Source organism: Benincasa hispida, chromosome 1 (assembly GCF_009727055.1).
Source record: "Benincasa hispida cultivar B227 chromosome 1, ASM972705v1, whole genome shotgun sequence".
Classification (NCBI taxonomy): Eukaryota; Viridiplantae; Streptophyta; class Magnoliopsida; order Cucurbitales; family Cucurbitaceae; genus Benincasa; species Benincasa hispida.
The window spans coordinates 67,958,746-67,978,869 of record NC_052349.1 but is presented as its reverse complement, the minus strand read 5'-3'; the positions used below and the strand labels follow the sequence as shown (position 1 = coordinate 67,978,869).

At 37.0% G+C, this 20,124-nt stretch overlaps 1 protein-coding gene across 1 annotated transcript; it reads left to right on the top strand.

The window, feature by feature from the left end:
• The first annotated feature begins 14,598 nt into the window (after positions 1–14,598).
• Positions 14,599–17,298, top strand: LOC120078745 (ankyrin repeat-containing protein BDA1-like). The gene is made up of 3 exons (XM_039033056.1): positions 14,599–15,267; positions 16,084–16,700; positions 17,217–17,298. Exons 1-3 carry the CDS (start codon positions 14,599–14,601, stop codon positions 17,296–17,298), a joined length of 1,368 nt encoding a protein of 455 aa, XP_038888984.1.
• The last annotated feature ends 2,826 nt before the right edge of the window (positions 17,299–20,124 follow it).

The following is a 20,124-nucleotide window of genomic DNA, read 5'->3' as shown; positions in this document are numbered from 1 at the left end:
GACCGTAACACTGCACGAACACAGCACGAACACTCGATCTACACGACCGCAACACCGCACGAACACTTCGCACTTGTCCTCTACGATCTCCTCGGACCTATCGTATAGGTCGATGCCCAATCGTTTGGATAAAGCTATGCAATCGTCTAACAAAAGCTATATGATCGTTTAGCTCGGTCTATCGCATACAGACTCTATACGATCGTTTACCTTGGGCCAGCAATCGTCTAGCAAAGCTATGCGATCGTTTAGCTCGCACCTGCACGATCGTTTAGCTCACCCAACCGCCATTTAGTAAATCTGTATTTACTTGACGACCACCGTGAGTTCTTTTCACGGAGAGAAAACTCAAAATCCTTTTCAAACTTTTGTAAAAACTTCTTTTTTAAAAAAATAGGAAAACCAAGTTTCCTTTTAAACTCATGGTTACCATGATCCAATAACCACCCACTACTATGGTTATTTAAAAGAAAAAGTATTAATTATCTAATACTTAATATTATTATAAACATAAATGATAACCAACTTATCGTACTATATTTATAACCTATAGTTTTAATATTATCTCATGAAACATATAAACCATAGTTCTTTTTCTATTCCATGGTACTTAATATAAATCTCATTTACATCAATCCTCCACTAGATGTATCTTATACATCATACCGATTATATCATATATAATCAAAATACCTTTTGTCAATTTGAACATTTCAAATCAACACCAAGAACTGATCCTCAACATGAATCCAAGCTACCAAGGGGACCTCATGGACCTGTAGATCCGAAGCTCCAATGGTACGTGAATAACTGACTAAACTCTTTAGTCAGGAGGATCCACCATCCGTTAACTGCTAGGCACTCCACTAAAGACCAACAGCTGAACTCTCCTCACTATAGATATATTATGTGTCCATCTTAACCAATCAGCAATGTGACAATCTGTCTTCTTAAGTACCACTAATCCCTCTAATGAACATAAGTCATAGTCCCACTATGATTGAGTCTTCTCTTCCAAAGAGAAGCTGTGGCTACTATGTTCAAGTCCTGGAATCAGCCCTTAAGGGAGCAATCTCTCTACTTATCCCTGCTTCGGGAAAGAAGTGAATTCCATCTTGTGGATTGAGTTCCCAGCTCCCAGATCAGACAAGTCCCCAACAAGGTAAGCATGTTGAGTTGGCAATCTGGCCACTCTCACCCATACTAATCAAAGGACCGCCCTCAAGGCAAGAGTTCACAAAACACTTAGGATTGGGGTCGTGTCACCTATGGTCGTATAGGTGAGATGAAAGTCTCTAGTATCAACAGCGTTATATACAGAGTCTAGTCATCTCGTGGTTCAGGTCTTATACAAACTCTTTGTATAGAACACCCTCGCTCTACGTCTCCACATGAATGGTCAGGATCAACCATCTGTAGTAGTTTGCAACACTTGCAAATCTCAACAAAGCAGGCCTATTCGTAGTGTCACAAGGATCAGGTATCCCACCTTAATCCTTATACTGCAGACCGATTTAGGTTATCACTTAAGGCATGATCCACTTGTATATCACATATACATGCTCAAGTTCACATAAGATAATCAAGGAGCTTTGTTTATTGGATATGAGTACATGCCAGAATTAAATAACACTTATTTTTATTCATTAAACAATGTGTATCTTTACAAAACAGCGAGACTTCGTGAGAATTAGGATACTAATCCTAACATTCCCTGTTTAGACAAAACTTCCAGCCCTTCAGCACTTATGTGAGACAGCCTTTTGTGCCATATATCAGCTTTTGTCATATAATTTGGTGTGGCAACATATGCCCCTGACATCATCTCAACACCCTTGACCACAAACAAGTGATCATCTTTCTCCCTAACAAGGACCACCTTTGAGTCTTTAGAACCTCAAGACTTCCACCCTTACCCCTGTACTCACATCCAACTTCATCAAGTATTCCTAGGGAGATTAAGTTTCTCTTTAGAAGTGGAACATGTTTTACATTTCTGAGTAGTTTGACAGTCCCATCCTTGATTTTTATAGAGATATATCCAATGCCTTCAATTTTACAGCCTTAGTTATTCTCCATGTAAACCATTTCTCCATCAGTTTCTTTGTAGGTGTTAAACCAGGGTCTCATAGGTGTCATGTGGTAGGTGCATCCTGAATCCAAGACCCATTCATATTTCCCAAGGGGGCTAACATAGTTGGCCTTATCAAGTGTTGAGGCTAGTGCACCAGAGTGAATGTAGAAGCCTTCTACAACAGAGGCTTTTGACTGCTTGTCTTTGAGCTCTTTTTCTTTCTACTGATTCTTTCTCTTAAGAATGAAGCAGATTTTGATCAAATGCCCCTTCTTTTTGCAATATTTGCATTTAAATTTCTGGTTTGGCTTGTTCTCTTCTGAATGTTGTTGTTTTCTGTCCTTTGACTAATTTAGTTTGAACTTTCCCTTCACAAACAACCCTTCCCCACTTGGTTGTTCCTTTTTAATTTTTTGCAGCTCAAGTTCCCTTGTTCTTAGGGCAGATATGATTGCATCAGTGGATATATTGTCCTTTCCATACTTCAATACATTTTTTATTTCCCTATAGGATTCTGGTAAGGAATTTAGAAGCACATATGCCTCATTCTCATCTCCTATTTTCTCCCCAAGACTCTTAAATTCAGCAACTATCCTTTTGAATTCATCTAGATTACCAGAAAGTGATTTTCATGAATCCATTTTAAAGGTGAAAAATCTCTCCCTAAGGTACATTTTATTAGGAAGATCTTTAGTGGCATACAAGTCTTCCAGTTTTGTCCAAATCTTATAGGCTGTCTCTTGATCAATGACTTGCCTTAAAACATTATCACTAAGGTTTAGGACTAATGTACCATAAGTTGTCAGCTCCCAGTCTTCCTTTTCTTGAGCTGTCACAGTGTTTGGGAGAGTGGATGGATCAAGAAGGGCCTTGTGAGCCTTCTGCTGACCAAGGATGACTTTAATTTTGGCCTTCCAAAGGCCAAAATCTCTTTTTCTATCAAATTTCTCTATTTCAAATCTTGTTACTACAATTTTTCGAGGGAATCTTGAATCTTGATTCTTCAAGAATTGAAATCTTTGAATGTTTTTGCTCTGATACCAATTTTGTTGGGCTAAATCTGTCTTTTAGGCCCAAGTGAAAAAGGAGTATGATCCACGAAGGAGGTGGGTAGAATGCAAGATTCTCCTGAGGCCACGAATTTCAGCCAAGATGTCACCACGTGGTTGATTCCACTACTTCAATTAGAAGAGAGTAATTGCACTCTGAGCAAAAACTCTTCAGGTTAACAAAATTCATTTTTCTCTCTCTCAGCTCGTTTACAGAAACTCTTTTTCTCTCTAAGTTCTTGATTTCTTTGTGAAATTCGTACATAATGAGGAAGAGAATCAAGCATGCAAATGGATAAAGAGGAAGAGGAAGAAGAGAGCAACACAAGCATGTATGTGGTTCGGTAAGGTGATGCCTACATCCACATGAAGGGAGATAATTCCTTTATTGAAGACTACAGAGATAAAATTTTATCTTTCTTCACAGATCTTGTTAAAAAACAGAGATGTAAAAACTATTGAATGATTTGAATGTAACCTGTATATATATGATTACAAGTCTATTATGAAGTTCTGTTAAGAAGAAAAAAAATAGTCGTAGGTCTATTATGAAGTTCTGTTAAGAAGAAAAAAAATAGTCGTTGTGCTATTGAGATTATTTTCCTTCACTTGCCAATGACAAGGATGGAATATTACACAATTGTAATACAAGCTTTCATCCATCTTTTCCATTTTAAATAGTATCATTTTCTAAGGAACATGTAGTCGATAACTTTCCAACTAATTTTGTCAAAGGCCTTTTTAATATCAAGCTTAATCACGAAGCCTCTGTCTTTTTTAGTTCTCTAGTAATCAATAGCTTTATTAGCCATCAAAATGACATTAATGATATGTCTCTCTTTAACAAAGGCCAACTGATTTTCAGCAATAGTGTATAGGAGCGTTTGTTTGAGTTTGGTTGCAAGGGTCTTGGCAATGACTTTGTACAAAGATGTAGTGAGGCTGATAGGTTTGTAGTTTGAGGCTTTGTTACACTTTGTCTTCTTAATAATGAAAGCGATGTAGGTGTCATTAACATTGTTGTTCACTACTGTTTTCAAAAGAATCCTAGAACACTTCTATAAAATCATCTGGTGCCATTATCATTTAATACTTCTGTGATATAGTTCCTTCTCTGTCAAGCTGTGCAAATTTTGTGGAAAAAAGTGGAGTGTTTATCACTTTCAAGATGCCACTACTTTTTATGTCTTTAGGATCAATATTGTGTTTCTTTATAAGCCTCTTCATTTAGATCAGCTTTGAGGACAGTTCTTTAGTGACTATCCATCTCACTAAGTTGTTGGCTCCATTCAAGGAGGTTTATTCTATCAATCTCTTTGGTCCAAGTTCTCTTATCTTCTGTAGTTGCAGTTGTTATTGCTCATTCTGCCAATTTCTTATGGTTTGGGATAATTGTTTGATCCACCTAATGAAAGAGTATCACAGGTATCCATTCTGATTGGCATTAATCCACCAATCCTTGATGTCCTTGTTGAAGATTGTGATTCCAAGTTAATTTTGTTGAAACAAAAAGGGCTGGGACCCCAAGTCAGCTGTACCGTTTCAAGCACAATAGGAAAATGATCTGAGGTGGTACGAGACAACATTCTAGAGTAATTTTGTTAAATTTTGCTTCCCACTGTGGTGTATATAAAAATCTATCCAGCCTTGATAAAACAACTTGAGTTCTCATGTTGGACCATGTGTACTTGCCCCTTAGCAAAGGGGATCAATAAGATTATGTCTGTTAATGAAATTATTGAATTTTCTCATGCTATATTTAGCATGGTTTGTAGCTGATATTTGACTAGCCCATCGAATAACATTAAAATCTCTCCCAATAAGCCAATTTAATACACAATAAGGCTTTAGATCTAAATAACATTAAAATCTCTCTCAATAAGCCAATTTAATACACAAGAAGGCTTTAGATCAGAATAACATTAAAATCTCTCCCAATAAGCCAATTTAATACACAAGAAGGCTTTAGATCATAAAGTTCATCCCATAATCTATTACTGTTTTTACGCTTAGCAGGGCCATATATAGTCATAATCCACCAGTTGGAACCATTAGATGAAGTTAAAATTAGCAGAAATGGAAAAATCTTTTTGAATGTAACTTGTAATTATGTGTCTGAGATTGTCCCACATTAGCAAAATACCACTAGATTTTCCTTTAGTTTTCAAACTCAACCATTTTATACTTACAGAACTTCATAAAGATTTTATCAAATTTTGGGTGACACAATTGAGCTTAGTTTCAGGCAGAAGAACAAAGACGTGGCAGTACGTAGAATTAGTCTATTTTATTAAGGCTCTTTTAGAGGGAGAGCGTAACCCTATTACATTCCATATGAGAACTTTCATGGATTACTTGCATTCCCCTATGGCATTAAGCCTTTCCTATCTTCATCAGCCTATTTCTGAATATTTGCATTGTTCATTGGAGACACTTTGTCTGTTGCATTAGCCCATCTGAGATTGTGTTTTGTCAGCCAAATACAAGTTCTTTTTTGAATTCTTCCTTTTTCTTTCTTGTTTCTTTTCTTATTCTTGTGTCTTCAACAATGTATTCATGCTGCTTTTCATAATTTAAGATTGTGTTGGAGAACATTGAGTGTCTATGGCCAAAGTCGTATCTGAACTAGACATCATCGCGTCTGAGAAGCCCATTTCCGAAATCAAGGAAATAGGGCCCAAATCAACAGTCAATGAATTTTTTTTTATTCGTTTTAGCCATTCGTGTAAAGATAAACTTGGTTCATTTTTCACAGATGTATATAGGCTTTGGGCTCTATATATCATTTTCTCTATCTTCTTTGGTAGGATTTTGGCCCATATGGACTTCTTTTTCTCAACATTTAGGCTGGAGCTATATCGAGGTTATAATAATAGAGTTTATTTTGAGGGGAAAGGAAAAAAACTTTTCTCATTGTGATTTGACCTACCTCCTCATCATTAACCTTCTGTTTCCCCTCTCCAATGGCTATCAAATATTTTCTCTTCCCCAATCTAGTCATTTTGTCAATCTTGTCACTTCCATAGTCACTATTCGAATTAAAAAACTTCTTTGTTTTGCCTGTCACCATCACCGTTATCGTCAATTTACATCCTCGATAGGTTGTGCGATCTACTTGGGTTGAGCTTCTGAAATTGCACTGAAGGGATAACAACATTGCCGATGGGTACTATTCAACCTTGGTGTTAAATTCGTCGAATTCCTTTGCTACTTTTCTGAAAAAAGATCCATGGATCTTGGGATTTCTTTCGATGAGCCATCTTCCCTCGTATTGAACAACTGTCTGGATGCTGAATCTATTTCCTTTTTCATCACTGATATTGATGGTGGCTGGTATGAAACCAGTGTAGTTGTCTGTTAGCTTAATCTTGGCCTCAACAATATCTATTTTTTCTCATGTTTCTTTTGAGACCTCAACAAAACCTTCACACACATCTCCTATTTGCATAAAGGAGTTCATGTTCCATGCATGCATTAGTATTCCCCTGAATTTTGTCCATCCTCCATAGCTTGGCAGGAGCTTAGTTGTTGCATGAATCAAAATCATCCATCTTTTAAACTTGACATAAAAATTTTCCACTATGACTCAACTATTGTTAGCATATAACAATTTAATTTGTTCCTTATTAGAATAGAACATGATGGTTTTTTCAACATGGAAAGGCTCATATTTCATATCAGATTCGATTTGTACCTTTAGAGCTTTGAATATTCTGTGCCAATTGTAATGGAAGCATCTTTTGTAACTATTACTGCATGGTTCCAATCGAGTTCCTCCTCGACTTTGAATTTCAAGATATCATTATTTTGATATGTCTCTACCCTTTCTGTGGGCCTCTTCTTTGTGAGGTCATCCAGGGAACTTCTTGGAGATAAAACTTCAGCATATGTCCGATTTGAACTGTCCTCATTAGGTGCAGAGCTAGTTGATGATGATCTGGTCGAATAGCATGGCGTTTGACTAGTTTGGTTTTTGTAGTATGTTCTTTTAGTCTCGTTTTTTAATTTTGGGTTGATCAGTGAAATGAAGGATATCCATCCCTTTTTTCAGTTCCTTTGGGGATAAGAATACAGTTTTTCCTTCTTCTGTCATCAACTCAAAAAATTTCAGCAATATTTCCTTTTTTATTGTGCATCTTTACTATCCACAGGTATCTTTTCCAGGAAGAACTTGTTGGTTTTGGGATAGCTATCAAAGTTTTGAATGTGGACCTAATTCATTCCAAAGATTCCAAAGAGGTCGCTAACGAGAAAGGCTTGTAGGGTCCCACCTCTGTTAATAAAAGTTTAGACCCTCTGAAATGGTTTTCCATGGATAGGACAAACTCCTTTCGTTCAACAGTGCCTGTTGTGGAAGATTACTTGATAAACCCATTTTAGTTAAGTAAAAAAGGGCTAAAACTTCTGAAATTTATGTGAGGGATGAGGCTTGTGAGCTAATAATCCGGCCATGATTCAAGATCGAATCTTCTAGATCGTGTGGAAGAAGAAGTCCACACGTTGCTATTTTTAGTAAGCATTGTGTTAGTGGTTTGTGGTTATTTTGTTGTTATTAGACTATGAATGTAAGTTCATCAATTGAATAAAAACGGGGAGTTATATTACTTTTCTTTCTCTCGCTAATATATTTTGCTTCCATAATATTTTGTTTTTTCTGTTTTCTTCAATTATATATCAGAGTGCGTGAGATTATTTTTATGCAGATCCCTGGTTTTTAAACCATCATTTGGTATCAGAGCTAGGTTGTCTTCTCATCGCAGTTTCCACCGTCCAACGAAGATGTCGAGCGTCTCGCAGCAAACGAAGGAGAACGACCGAGTGCCAATTCTCTACCCGATGTTGACTTCTCACAACTACACGGTGTGGGCGATAAAGGTGGAAGCAATCTTCGACGCCCAAGGAGTTTGGGAGGCGATAGAGCCGGCGAAATGAGCCGAAGTGGATGTGAAGAAGGACAAGAAGGCGCGCACGTACATTCTTCAATGCATCCCGGAAGACGTTCTTCTACAAATCGCGAAGAAGAAGATCGCAAAGGAAATATGGGATAGTCTCAAGACGAGGTACTTAGGCAGCGAGCGGGTGAAGACGGCATGAGTTCAAACCTTGAAGAGCGAGTTTGATGTTCTTTGGATGAAGGAGACCGAGACAATCGATGAGTTCGGGGGAAAAATCAGCAGATTAGCAAGCAAGTTCTCCACCCTCGGTGTTGCACTTGAGGATTCATCATTGGTCAAGAAGCTTCTGGACTCCGTCCCCAACAAATATTTCCCTGTCGTCGTCAGAATTGAGCAATTCCTAGATCTCAAAATCATGCCGTTTGAAGAGGCGAAAAGACGAATGAAGGCGTACGAGGAACGGACGGCGCGACTTCGAGGAAACAACAATAACTCCGATGGACAACTTCTACTTACCCATGCCGAGTGGAAAGCAAGACAGGAAAGAAATAGCGGTGAAAACTCTTCGAAGAACAAAGGGTGCGAATCCGGTGTAACGATCGCGGAAGATGGCAAGGACGAGGATGAAGTCGTGGTCGTGGTCGTGGCGCGGAGTGTCAAACTAGTACGGGAGGCACTAGTAACACCAGAAATGGCACTCGTGACAAAAGTCACATAAAGTGCTTCACTTACAACAAGATGGGACATTACGCATCGGAGTGCCGCGGAAAAGGTCATGACGACGAAGCTCATCTAACTTGCGCAACCGATGAATAACCGACTTTGATTCTGGCTGTGTCCCAGGAGAGGACACGCATTAGATGTGATCAGGAGGATGTCGTACTACTCAGCAAAGAGCAGTTGTTGCCGGAGATGTATCGCAACGACAAGAATGGAGAAAATAATGATGTTTGGTACCTTGACAACGGTGCTAGAAACCACATGACTGGCCATCGCGAGAAGTTCCAAGAATTGGATAAAAGCATCACCGGAAGGGTGAAGTTTGGCGATGGATCAACCATTCAGATCATGGGAAAAGGAACGGTCGTGTTTGAGTGCAAAAACAGTGATCAGAAGACTTTCCAAGAGCTGTACTACATTCCAAAGCTACGTAGTAACATCGCCTTGGGCAAATGATAGAATATGGGAACAAGGTGCAAATGGCGGGAGATGCCATGAAAGTGTCTAACAGGAGCGGGAAGCTCTTGATGTCGGTGAAGCGAACACAAAATTGCTTGTACAAGATAACCTTGAAGACGTTCAAGGAAGTCTGCCTTCTGACAAGCCTAGAAGATCCAGCATGGTTATGGCACGCGAGACTTGGCCATGTCAACTTTCATGACTTGAAGCTCATGGGCGAGAAGAAATTGGCAGTTGGAGTACCACCAGTGACCTAACCGAACAAGTTATTCGAAGCGTGCGTGATTACCAAACAAGCGAGGTTGTTGTTCTCGTGCCAATCAACCTCTAGAGCAGCCACTAGAACTCCTCCATGCCGATATTTGCGGACCGATTTCACCGTGTACTCTCGTTGCAACAAGATTTTCTGCTGATCGTTGACGTTTCTAGAAGATGGATGTGGCTATACATGTTGGAGGCAAAATGATGCACTCGAAGCATTCAAGAAATTCAAACTCTTGATGGAGAACAAGACGGAGTACAAGATCGGAACGCTCCAGACGGATCGAGGTGGAGAGTTCTTATCTGCGGAGTTCACTCAATTTTGCGAAAAAGAAGGAACCGAGCGACACCTCAGTGCTCCATATTCATTGCAACAGAATGGCATCATAGAGCGTCATAACTGCACCGTAATGGCGATGATGAGATCACTCCTCAAAAGCATGCACATGCCAGCAAGGTTTTGGGGAGAGGCAGTGAGACATGCGGTTTATGTGTTAAACCGTCTTCCAACGAAGGCCCTTGGAGAATGCACACCCTTTGAAGCTTGGATGGGGAGAAAGCCACATCTTGCACACTTGAGAGTGTTTTATTGTGTGGCATATGTAAAAAACACAACCCCTCACCTCAAGAAACTCGACGACCGAAGCTCGCCGATGGTATATTTTGGTGTCGAAGAAGGAGCAAAGCTCATCACCTATATGACCTGAGCCGTGGAAAACTACAAATTAGTAGAGATTTCATTTTTCAAGAGAATCTTGAATGGGCTTGGAACGAAGGCGTTAATGACGGCAAGGAGATTACAGAGTTTTAGATGATGGACCAATTTTATTCCAACGAGGCCGATAATATGGAGGATACAGAAACCAGGACCGAAAATGCCGCACCACAAGTAGCCGAGATACCTGAAATTGAAGAGACTAGTCCATCTACTCCAACGACGAACACACCAGTCTATCTAAGATCTCTCGCTGACATCTATGCCAACACAGAGGAAGTTGTAGGCAGTGAAGAACAAGAAAATGAGGTGATGATGGTGGTGTCCGAAGAACCGACTTGCTACCAAGAAGCTGCGACCGAGGCCCGCTGGTACAAAGCAATGGAGAACGAGCTAAAATCCATTGAGAAGAACAACACATGGAGTCTAACCGAGCTTCCACTGGGACACAAACCCATTGATCTAAAATGGGTGTTCAAATTGAAGAAAGACTCTAATGGAGAAGTTCTCAAGCACAAAGCAAGATTGGTTGCTAAAGGCTATGTACAAAGACAAGGCATCGACTTTGAACATTTTTTTGCACCGGTTGCAAGACTTGACACTGTTCGAGTCATTCTTGCACTCGCTGCAAATCGAAATTGGGAGGTACACCATCTAAATGTGAAGTCGGCGTTTCTCAACGGGGAATTGGAAGAGGAAGTATATGTTACTCAACCAGAGGGATTTGAGGTTCCAAACCAGAAACACAAGGTGTATAGGTTGTCGAAAGCTCTCTACGGATTGAGACAAGCTCCACGAGCTTAGAACATTCGACTTGATAAGAGTCTCAAAGAGCTTGGCTTTGGAAAATGCACTCAAGAGCAAGTAGTCTACATAAGAAGAGAAGGAGAAGAAAGTGTTCTTTTTGGAGTGTATGTTGACGATCTCATTGTAATGGGAAGTAGCACTGAAAAAGTCAACAACTTCACGCAACAAATGATGGCAAAATTTGAAATGAGCGATTTGGGTCTTCTCTCTTACTACTTAGGGATTGAAGTGGAACAACAGAATGGTCGAATCTTGCTCAAACAACCAACTTATGCCAAAAGAATCTTGTCCCAGTTCGGAATGGCCGGCTGCAATGCCACGAAGTACCCGATGGAACCCAAGGCACAACTTCACAAAGACATGGAAGGAGCACCAATTGATGCTACGGAGTACAGAAGCATCGTTGGCTATCTTAGATACTTGCTGAACACAAGACCGGATCTCTTATATGCCGTTGGGATGGCGAGCAGGTATATGGAAAGGCCTACGGCCATGCATCATAAGGTGGTCAAGCAAATACTTAGGTATTTGAGAGGGACAATTCACTTTGGGCTCACTTATGTGAAAGGTCTCTGAGAAGTCGATATATTTGCCTACTCTGACAGTGATTTAGCTGGTGATCTCGACGGGAGGAAAAGCACAAGTGGAATGGCATTCTACTTAAATGAAAGCTTGGTTTTATGGAATTCGCAAAAGCAAAAGACGGTGGCACTCTTATCTTGCGAAGCCGAGTTCATGGCTGCCACTACCGTGGCTTGCCAAGCATTGTGGTTAAGAAGCCTTGTTAGCAAGTTAACCGGAATGGAGCCAAGACCGATAACATTGTTCGTGGACAAAAAAACCGTGATAGCTCTCATGAAGAATCCCGTATTTCATGGCAGTAGTAAGCACATAGATACACGCTTTCATTTCATTCGAGAGTGTCTCGAGAAGGGAAAAATTTTCGTTGAATTTGTCAACACCGGAGAACAACGAGCCGACGGACTGACCAAAGCATTGACAGGAGTGAAGTTAGCTGCTATGCGTCAGCTACTTGGTGTGCGTGATTTAGAATCATGTCAGGATTAAGGGGAGTAGTGTGAGCTAATGATCCGGTCATGATTCAAGACTGAATCTTTCGGATCGTGTGGAAGAAGAAGTCCACACGTTGCTATTTTTAGTAAGCATTATGTTAGTGGTTTGTGGTTATTTTGTTGTTATTAGACTATAAATGTAAGTTCATCAATTGAATAAAAACAGAGAGTTCTATTACTTTTCTTTCTCTCGCTAATATATTTTGCTTCCAGAATATTTTGTTTTGTCTGTTTTCTTCAAATATATATCAGAGTGCGTGAGATTTTTTTTTTTTGTGCAGATCCCTGGTTTTTAAACCAACAAAGCTAAACAAGTGAGAAAATATAGCAAATGATGAGCAAACTGGATTTAATGCAGCAGATTCAACATCAATGGTATAAGATTACGCAGAGGGCGAGGGATTTTGTGTAGTTATTGGAGTAGATTCAACAATAATTACTGAGACACAAGTGGCTGTGGAGGAAAGGTGGTGTTGCGGTTGATCTCGGTTGAAAGAGAATTTTACTATAGCAAACTCTCATTTGGCTTTTTTTCAAGACCGGTCCATTTATGTAGTCTTAGGAAATTAATTTTATATCCAAATGGAGACGAAGAAGTGAAAAATCATATTTCTCTCTACTTGGCTATATCAGCCAAATAATCTTCCTCTTTTCTTAGCAAAAAATTTACAAATATAGCAAAAAAAAATTATTGAAGCATATTTCTGGTTTTTATTATTCTAAAATTATCTTTATTGGTGAATCAGCATGTATATCAATAGTATATCGGATATACCTTTAGTATATCAATCATTTGATATATTTTATATTTGAAATATTAATTGACTAATATATCAAACATAATTCTATAAATTATACAACTGATATATCAAAATTACCATTCATATATCGTATTTACCAGTCAACAAGTGCTTGTATATTTGTTATTATTTGTGGACTTTACTGATATACAAAATATAAAATATAAAGTTGTACAATGAATAGACCAAATTTATCATTCACTAACCAAATTTATCAACCAAATTTATCAGTTAAGAAATGATTGTTCATTTATTATTATTCATAGACTTAATTTCATTCCTTATTCGTCTATTATATATTATTATTTTTCTAGTACATTATAATTAGCTAATGGTTAAATCTATTGTGTCGAGTAACCATTTTGAATGAATATTGATAGCTTATTGGTACATCAATGTTAGTACACTTGAAATATAATTTTGAACATGTGTTGATATATTATTGATATGCTTGAAAAAATATATTTTTAAGAAGCATTGATATACTAATGATACACAAATATTTTATACCTGAAATAAATTTTGAGTTAATATTGATATATACTAATCTAATGTTATACTTAAAATTTTATTTAGAAAAATGTTCATATACCTACTGATACACTAGTAATCATATACTTGAATTTAGTTTTAGCATTAATACAATATTGATAAATTAATTTATACTTTAAATGAATTTTGAATAAGTATTTAACTATAACTACTTATACATTAATAATATATATACTCGAAATTAAATTTTAAATGAGTTTTAATATACTATTGATATACTATCGATACACTAATATAATATTTAAATTCAATTTAGATCATGAGTGATATAATATTGATACAGTAAAAATATTCATAAAATAAAATTTTAATAACTCTCGAGATAAAGTGTTGATACAACTATGCTAGAGTTTAAATAAAATTTGAATGACTGTTGGTAACCTATTTATACCCCAAATACTTAGTCTTTTGAGTTCATTATGGATATTTGATACACTAATGATTTACTTGTAATTTATTTTAAATTAATACTAATATACAATTGAAATATCAATGTTATATTTAAGTATCATTCTAAATTATATACTTCATATTTGGTATATCAACAATATCATTGATATGCTTTTTTATATATAAATTAGGTAAATCAATAAATTGCTATACAAAATATGAAATATTTGTTATACAATTGATATACCAAAATTTATATATCGAATTGACTATGATTTATATACCACTAAAATCATATAAGAAATTAGAAAATAAAACAGATTAACTAATATAATTAAATCTTGTATATCATTTGATAAAATTAATGCATTTAACCTATACCATCAACATCAAATTTGAATTAATTGAATAAATATACCAAAATGAAATTAAAAAAAAACTAAAAACAATATTTATCAATCTAACAAATTAATTGGAATTTAGGTGTATATCCTAAATTAATTCCCTTCTATTTATAAAATTAACCTATTATTAACTTCTTGCAAATTGCTTGTTGTCCACCCTAACTCTTCTATATTATTATTATAAAGTCGCCGCGTTTATAAAAAGGAGACTCTCATAAATATAATCCTATTATTCAACTTTAAAATGAATAAATAATGAGAGTTTTTCTTCTTCTAGAACCCATGATGATTTGAAAATATTAAAATCAAGAGGTCAATGTCATTGAATGTTTCACCGTATATGGGCTGGACTTATAAATTGATGATTTGGAGATAATTAAGTTAATTAAAGAGAATGCAATGGAAGAAAATCATCAAGAAGTCACAGCACAGTCTTCCAAGTCTCAAGAGGGCTATGAAATTAGGATAATGATGCCACTTGCTGAGGAAAATACAAGAAAACTCTATGAGGCTTCAAAGATTGGCTCCATTCAAACGTTGAAGACACTCATCGAAGAAGACAAAGATATGGTTCAAAATGCCTTAATGTTCTGTTCCAATGATATTGAGAATCCATTGCATGTCTCGGTTATGCATGGCCACCTTGAATTCACTCGACTGCTTTTGGCTTACAATCCTGAGCTAGCTGCTGAGGTTAATGCCCTCCAACAAACTCCTCTGCACTTAGCTTCACAAAATGGCGACGTGGAGATGGCTCGAGTTTTGGTAGAGAAAAATACAAGTGCTTGCTTGGTTCGTGATTTCAATGGCTTGATTCCTCTCCACCATGCAGTGATTAGAGGGCATGTTCAGATCGTGAAGGAATTGATCCGTGCAAGACCACGATCTGTGTGGACGAAGCTCAAAAATGGTCAAACTGTCTTGCATTTATGTGTTGAAGATAATCATTTGGAGGTCATGAAGTTGTTGATTCAAATATTTTTATGTCACGATGAAGATTTTCTTGACATAACTGATGACTCTGGAAATACCATTTTGGATATGTCTCTAAAGTTGAGAAGATTTGAGGTACGTAATTGAAGGCCAATTTGATAGCATTTTTCGAATTTTGGTTCTATATTTCTCCTACTTGATTTTTTTATTTCTTTAAAGAAAAATTAGAAAGGAAAATGAAGTCATTTTTTTTTAATTGTGACATATATAACATTCATTACAATAATAATAAATTTTATCCTTCAAAGAATATTATCTCCATGATAGTTGTTCAATAAAAATTTTTCATGTGAATTTTTTTAAAATTTTTTTTTATTATTTGCTAAATGAAAGATGCATGAGATTAATTAGGTACAATATAGTCTACATCTAATCATTGTCTTAATTCAAATTTGATTTAAAATCTCATCTCACTCCAACCAATTCAAGTCAAATGACATAGTCCTACTTGAGTTTGTTGAATTAGAATAATTCGTAAATGTTATTTTTATCTTTTTCCGTGTACGTTCTCATTAGTCAATTGTCATTCACATGAATAAAATAATTCAAAAAAAATCTTCGAAAAGATAATGCTAAATATGAAATATCTTATTTAATAGAAATAAATTATATTCTACCAAAATTAAAGAAAAATAATAGAGAACATTGGGGGTGTGGATTACCAAGGAAGTCAAAATTAAAAGAGGTAGGATTGACCCATGCCCCAAGTGTCTTCAATTATTCTTATGTATGCATTTAAATTTGTTTACGTAAATAGATATGAAGTGTTTTTCCATCTATGAATTATATGCCTGGCAAAACTGTATGAAGGTTAATTGTAATCAAGGTTTTAATAAAATAATAGTAGTAGTAGTATTGATTAAATTAGATTTAAAAAAAAAATGTGTGCAGATGTTGGAATATTTACTCTCAATTCCAAAAGGGAAATGGGGAAATGGTAGCATGGACGAGGATGAGAAAGCCCCAAAAGTGAGAAAAAGAAGTAAGAAGTTGGGGAGCATTGAACAAAGTAAAAGAAGAGGAGAATCCAAGAAGAAGGCTAGAGTAGGGTGGTGGGAGGTTTGGAAGAAGAATCTAAGATACAAAGGGAATTGGCTACAAGAAGTACAAGGCACATTAATGTTGGTGGCGACGGTGATCGCAACGGTGACTTTCCAAGGCACAATCAACCCTCCCGGGGGAACTTGGCAACAAGATCAAGTGTTGAGTAGTTGCTCCTGGAAACAAGGATCAGTTCAAGATGCAGGAACTGCAATAATGGCTTGCAAATCTCTCAGAATCTACATACGTTACTTTATGTCAAATTCAATATCATTCCTTGCATCAGTGAGTGTGATTCTATTGATAGTGAGTGGGTTTCCTTTGAAAAACAAGGTTTTTTGTGGGTTGTTGACAGTAGCCATGTGTGTTGCCGTTGTGTGCTTAACATTTGCCTATGTTTATGGAACGGCAATGGTTTGTGGGAGCAAAACTGCCCAAAGTTACTTGTTGGTTTTGCTTCGCATTTGGTATGGGATGGTCGGACTGGTTGTTCTTTGTTGCATTATAATCCCTTTTTCCATTTGGATGGTCAAGAAACTCATTCGCGTATTTACCTCCTCGTCCTCATAGCTTCCACCCCCACGACCTCTAAATTGCCTTGTTGTATATATGTTTGATCTCAATATTCAATGAAGAAAAATTGTTACCTTGATCTTTTTCAATTTTTGGATTTTAAAACTATAGTTTTTAGTTTTTTCTCTCATATACTGTTGTGAAATCAACAGCAAATAAAGCGAGATTCGAGCTTCGCGTACAACACAAATTTGGGAGAAAATATTTTCTGAATTTTTTCCTTGTATTACTGCTTAGGCAAAGCTTGCTTTTTATACACGTATAAACCCACAATTAGGGTTGAATAAATAACCATAAATAAATATACAACAGAAAGAGAGTAAATCTGCATAACAGACGGATGAATAGGATACAAAGGAATAAAATCAAGCCAATAACTTGTTAACAAAAGGAGCTTTTGGATTCCGCAGTTCACCATGGATTCACCTTGCTGAGATGGCGCCATTAGGCATGCTTATTGTACCTGAGCTGCCAGTTGGACATTCTCCTTAATGTCCCCTCTCAAACATGGGTTCAACAACACCAAATTTAGAGAGTAAACAGTAGGACTCTTAGTGAGTAAGAGGCTTGATGAGACAGTCAGTTAACTGAACCGTGGTAGGCACATCTAGCACGTCAATGGACTAACAAAAAGAGCAAGATCTCAAACAAAGTGCTTTGTGGGGGCAGGAAACATGGGTTGGCAACAAGGGAACTAGCACTTAGATTGTCACAATAGAGAATAGGAGTTTGAGACGACTGCAATCCTAACTCATACATAAGTTGTTGAAGCAAAACAATCTCAGAAGAGACATGAGTGAGAGCCCAATATTCGGATTCATGCTTAAACGAGCAACAACCGTCTGTTTCTTCGATGACCAAGACACAAGATTGTTTCCAATAAATATACAATAGGCAACAATAGATTTTCGGTCATCCACATTGGATGCCCAGTCAGCATTAGAGAAGGTTGAAATACTCAAGTTAGAACCACGTTGGAATAGGATCCCAAAGTGTTTGGTGCTACTAACATATCGAGGCACACGCCAATGTAAATCCATTTGTGTCTGTAGAAATTGGCTTAAACGATTGACTGCGTATGCTATGTCTGGCCACGTATGCATGAGATACTGAAGAGCATCAGCAATGTTTTGATAGACAAATGGATCCTCAAGAGGAACTCCGACAGTGTCTTGGGAAAATTTTTACCCATCACAGTTGGAGAAGCAACCAGTTTTAGATTAGACAAGTCATGTTTAATGAGGAGATAGTCAACATATTTGGTCTGGTTAATGATAAACTCATACTCCAAGTAATGAATTTGAATGCCTAAGAAGTAACATAGAGCACTCGAGTCTTTTAGCGCAAACTTCATGTCCAAGGTTTTAACAAGTCTCGCTGAGATGCTATTACTGGTGATGATAACATCGTCGACATTAACAAGCAAAAATATGACAATGAATTCAAACCGATAGATGAAAAGAGAGGTATGTGACCTTGAGGTATCTGGCCTTGAGTTTGTAAACTCCGACTAAGAAGTGTGTCTTACAAAGTGTTGCCCCAAGCTCATGGAGTTTGTTTGAGTTTAGGGGTGAACAAGAAAGACCAAAAAACCGAAATTGGCCCAATCGGCAGCGTCCGACCGGTTTAATGTATATTTCGAGCGGAGGTTGGTTCTATACTTAGCAAAACCAACCAGTTAGATGGATGGCAAGCCCAAAGTGGCTCAAACCGCCCGAACTGCCCAAATACCCTTATTTATATATATAATAATTTAATTTTTTTTTTTAAAAAAAAACTTCAAATGTACACTACCCGACATACACAGTGACGACCCATAGGTGTTTGCATGTGAAAATGTGAAACCATGGTTTGGCTTTTAAAACCACTATGGCTTGAATTTATACGTAATTATTACATATTTAATTTTTCTCTTTTTCTCCTTTTGGTGCTTGTCCTTCATCTTCCTTTTCTTACTTTTTTTTTCTTCTTTTCTTCAATCTCTTCTAGTTTTCTTCTACCCTTTTGTTTTCTATATTTTTCTTGTTACTTTTTGCTGATGTTCTTAGCTTTCGATCTCTTCTCTGTTTTCCTTGTTATAGCCAACTCGCCGAAGATAAAAACCAAAAAAATCTACCAGTTGATCAATCAATCCATTGACATCACATTCTTCGTCCAAACCACCGAATGTCAATCAACGAACACCGATACATCGATTATTGACATTGCTTTGATCCCAAAATTGATGTCGTCTAACGGACGGTCACCCCTATTTGAGGCCATAGATAGGCTTCTCAAGTTTGCACATATAATTTGGCCTCATTGAATTGGTGCACCCTGGGTTTGATCATGTATTCAACTTTGTTGAGCTTCCCATTCAAAAATGCATTATTAAAAGTCAATTTGTCACAAAACCCACCCCTTATTAATAGCAACACAATGAATGACACGGATTATGGAGGCATTGACCACTAAACTGAAAGTCTCAAAGAAGTCCACATCAGGATACTGATGAAAGATCTTGGCTAGGAGACCGACTTTATAACGTTGAATAGATCCATCTGCATTGCGTTTGAGCTGAAAGATCCACTTATTTCCTACAACATTGCATAACTTGATATATAGTTCATATCTTATACTCAATATATGCATAACTTCCACACCAACTTATTAACTCATGTGCTACCATGCAGAGAAATTCACATTTATTTACCTAACAACCATAACGATATTAAACATTTATATTTACAAACCTTAACTCAAAAATCCTACCCTGAACCCCATGACATGTATAGACAAACTCAGAGTTAAACAGACATGGTGAACCACCTAAGCTTCAACTTTCTAAAGAATCTTGAACACTGACTGGCTGGAAGATTTACTAGGCTTCAGGACGTCGACCGCTACATGGGGAGGAAAACATTTAAAAACGTGAGCTTAAAATACTCAGTAAGTGACTATTTAGGAAAACATATTTTCATTCATAAATAACAAAAGCATGTTTTCATAAACATTTACATGNCTAAAGAATCTTGAACACTGACTGGCTGGAAGATTTACTAGGCTTCAGGACGTCGACCGCTACATGGGGAGGAAAACATTTAAAACGTGAGCTTAAAATACTCCGTGACTACTTCAACTTCCTGAAGAATCTTGAATAGTGACTGGCTGGCGAATCTACTCGGCTTCGAGATGTCAACCGCTACCTTGGGAGGAAAACATTTTAAAACGTGAGCTTAAAATACTCAGTAAGTGACTATTTAGGAAAACATATTTTCATTCATAAATAACAAAAGCATGTTTTCATAAACATTTACATGTTCATAATCAGGGTTTAAA

Excerpts from the sequence above, each read along its gene's own strand:
- LOC120078745 (XM_039033056.1), top strand. The coding sequence starts at position 14,599 with ATGGAAGAAAATCATCAAGAAGTCACAGCACAGTCTTCCAAGTCTCAA. Across the intron at positions 15,268-16,083 it reads TAAAGTTGAGAAGATTTGAG|ATGTTGGAATATTTACTCTC; the intron begins GTACGTAATTGA and ends AAATGTGTGCAG. Across the intron at positions 16,701-17,216 it reads TTGGTTTTGCTTCGCATTTG|TTCACCATGGATTCACCTTG; the intron begins GTATGGGATGGT and ends TGGATTCCGCAG.